This window comes from Gavialis gangeticus, unplaced genomic scaffold (assembly GCF_001723915.1).
Source record: "Gavialis gangeticus isolate Ggan-Ray unplaced genomic scaffold, GavGan_comp1, whole genome shotgun sequence".
NCBI lineage: Eukaryota > Metazoa > Chordata > Crocodylia > Gavialidae > Gavialis > Gavialis gangeticus.
In genome coordinates, this window is record NW_017729022.1 from 53,528,842 (window position 1) to 53,532,521 (window position 3,680).

General features: G+C 39.1%; 1 protein-coding gene across 1 annotated transcript in view; it reads left to right on the forward strand.

Moving 5' to 3' along the window:
- The window catches only part of NUP205 (nucleoporin 205), a 91,899-nt gene that overhangs the window by 54,731 nt on the left and 33,488 nt on the right, over window positions 1-3,680 (forward strand). Inside the window, exons 20-21 of the mRNA XM_019514991.1 lie at window positions 959-1,040; window positions 1,469-1,633. Coding sequence (XP_019370536.1) covers window positions 959-1,040; window positions 1,469-1,633 — 247 coding nt within the window. The remainder of the gene's footprint in view (window positions 1-958; window positions 1,041-1,468; window positions 1,634-3,680) is intronic.

Below are 3,680 nucleotides of genomic sequence, written 5' to 3' on the forward strand. Positions count from 1 at the left end.
CCCATTTGACTGTGTAGGTGTCGACACCACAGTCCCCCAGTTTTTTAATGAGAACGGGGTGAGAGACAGTGTCGAAGGCCTTCCAAAAGTCCAGAAAGACTATGTCCACTGCTACCCCTGCATCTAAAGATTTGGTCACCTGGTCATAAAAGGCCACCAGGTTGGTCTGACAGGACCTGCCTCTAATGAACCCGTGCTGGTTGCCCCTAAGCATAACCTTCCCTGCTGGCCCCTTGTGGACATGTGCCGGAATAATTCTCTCAGAAAGCTTACCCAGGATCAAGGTAAGACTAACTGGCCTATAGTTTCCTGGGTCCTTCTTCCTTCCCTTTTTTGAAGATGGGAACCACGTTGGCCCTCTTGCAGTCCTCTGGCAGCAACCAGAGCACCGCGAGTGCTCATAAAGCCGTGCCAGGGGTCCCACAATGACCTCAGCTGATTCCCTCAGCACTCTGGGGTGGAGATCGTCCAGACCAGCTGATTTAAATACATCCAGTCCCTCCAGAAGTTCCTTGACTAGGTCCTCACTGACCCTAGGCCTGGGTGCACCTTCCCTGGGGCCTGGTGGGGGGGCTGATCCGGTCCCTGCTCAGGAAAATGGAGGCAAAGAAGTGGTTAAATAGGTTAGCTTTGTCATCTGGTGTGACGACCAAATTTCCTAGCGTGTCTTGCAGGGGCCCCACGTTACCCAGTATCTTCTTTTTGCCCCCATGTATTTAAAAAAAGACTTCTTGTTGTCTTTGATTCAGGTAGCTAGTCCCAGTTCCATCTCTGCCTTGGCCTTCTTGACTGCCCCCCTGCATCCCCAAGCAATTGCAGTATAGTCCTCCCTGATGATGGCCTCTCCCTTCCATTGGGTGTTCACCTCCCTTTTAGTTGTGTGTGTATTTTAAATCATGTTTAAAACAACATTTTATTTTGCTCTAAACTTATTTCATGCTTCTGTTGCTTAATACAGAGTATAAACCAGAAGCTGATGGCTGGGTTTGTAGAATGTTTGGACAATGAAGATGCAGAAGAAATAATTAGTCCAGAAGAGGGTATGTGGTCAGTTTTTATTTACACAAATATCTTTTGTGTAGATTCAAATTACTGAAAGGAAAGATGATACAATTGCAGCTGTCAAATGACCAGGCATGTGGTTCTGACATAAGTTGCAGAAAGGGTCCTGTAACAGGAAGAAAAATATTTTGCATGTATTTGAAATTTGAAAGGCGTTGTAAGGGAAGCCTACTAATAATATTAACCAGTCTTTAAGAAGAAAATGTTAGAAGTTGCTCTGAACAAATTGCTTAAGGTTGTATCAACAGTGATTTGGAATTAATTTCTGGATATGTCTAAAGTGGTGCGAGATTTTCTTTGTTTTTCTTTTGTTTACTTTGTAAATAGTGGCTAGTGAATGCCTATGCATTGTATTAGACGCTCTTCATTTCTTCATGCATCTGACCTGTTGCTCTTTCTAATCAAGAGTTGGAACTTGAAAAGAAGCAGGCTCGAATCCACCATGAAACCAGGATTCACATCTTGAACCTTCTCATCACATCTCTTGAGTGTAGTCCACCCAACCTAGCCTTATATCTTTTGGGGTATGAACTGAAGAAACCAGTCAGTACCACAAATCTACAAGACCCAGGTATGTAGCTGAGAAAGGGAGCTAGCATTTTTCTAGGCCTGGTACTGGGACTAGAAGGACCAGGAGGAGTCCTGTGTCCTTATTCTTGTCCTAGAGATTGGATGGCTTTAACTTCCAATAACTGGTTTAAAATAATATATTGATACACAAATATGGCATTGCCCTTTTCTCCATCAAGATAATTTGTACAGAATAAAAATTATTGTTCCCTTGGTAAATGTATAAAGAAAGACTGTGAAGTACATGGGATTTTGGTTCAATTTCATCTCTGTTACCCTGATTTTATTTATTTATTTATTTATTTATTTTTACCCTTTAGAAGTATTAGGATGACAGTTCTGTCCCTTAATATGCTGGCAAAGTACATCTGTGGATTGTTAGCTTTCTCAGTTCTTAATTGAAATGGTAGTTACATATTTATTGAATACCCCCACCTCCCATTTTTTCCAGCTGTTTTATAGATTGTTTTGAATATTCTGCATACAAATAAATATTCTTCCTAATAGCTTTAAATTGGTTGTTATTTATTGGTATCCCAGATTTCCATTTGTTTATAAACTTCTGTGTAAGGAACAGAGTAGATAGGGCCATCACAATTAATTCCTCAGAGTGATTTGGTACCCAGGTAGGTTGTAGCCATATTGGTCTAGAGGAAAAAGCAATCAGGACTCACGGTAGATGGAGGTGATATCTTTTATTAGACCAACTAGATTTTGGCAAAAAAAAATTCTTTAATTGCAATCTTTCGGGCACAAACATCCTTCTTCAGGCATTGGAAAAAAGGTTGTAAAAGTTCTCCTGGGTAGAAATGAAAGTTCATATTTCATAGGAGAGTTGAAGGTGTGGTAAAATCTCCTGTTTGCAACAGTTCATTTTGTATGCAGTTTAGGCTCAGAGAAAAGTTGGAATAGTCTGTGTACCTCAAAGTTGTTTGGTGTTAAGCAGGATGTAGTCATATTTCCTTCTGGTTATGGTGTTTCATATTTCACAGAGGAGTAAAGAGATGGAATGTTCTTCTGAGCATAAGAAAATGCCTGCTCAGAAGACCAGTCCATCTATTTATTCCTCTGAAATATGAAACACCATAACCAGAAGGAAATATGACTACATGCCTGAAGAAGGGTGTTTGTGCCCACAAGGTCACAATTAAAGTTTTGAGGTTTTTTAGAAATCTAGTTGGTCAAATAAAAGATGTCGCCTCTACCACGAGTCCTGATAGCTTTTTTCTCTAGACCAATATGGCTACAACCTGGATCATTTTTCAGAATTTTATGAGCTGGTTGGTTATGATGCTGTAGATTAGCAAATGTGTATTGTGATGTTTCTTCTCCATCCGATACTTCAACTAGTTTCTGAAACGATTCAGATATGCAACTTGCCCAGTTCGTTATTTGAAGGAGGTAATGGTGAAATGAAAAGCGAGAAAGAAAGGTCTTGCTTTTTACGTGTGATTTTTTTTTTTTTTTTTTTTTTTTCTTGTATAACATTAGATGTCATGTTTAACCAATGCAAATTTCAAATACCGAGCAGCTGAAAACAAGCATAAAATTTCCCTTTTCTTTTAATGGAGTTTTGATCACTAAGTTAAATCTCAGTAGAGGGAGCAGAAATCCCAGTTATCCACTCTACCCAGACTATTAATAACTTTGTCATCTGAATGCATCTTGCCTTTAAAATTGGGCAGAAACAGTAGTTTCTAAGAAACTTGTTTGACCTGTGTGGACAGTTTTTCTTTTGTCATCCTTGTCCCTCTCCGTCCCAAAGAAAAACTACCAAACCCTTTCCTATCACTTTCGCTGAGATGCAATTTCTCCATCTGTTTTGGTTACAATGCCAAAATCTTTTTTATTTTTTATATTCTTGATCTTTGAAACAGTGCTTTGTGTGTGGTTATATATGTATATATATTATGGGATGTCTGTCTGTCTATAATACAGGATTTAAGTGTATATATATCTTGAGAAGTTACATATATTTTGCCCTAAAGTTAAGTTTCTATAATATTTGCTTGCTGATTCTCTTGATGAAATTCAAGCAGTGCTAAAAA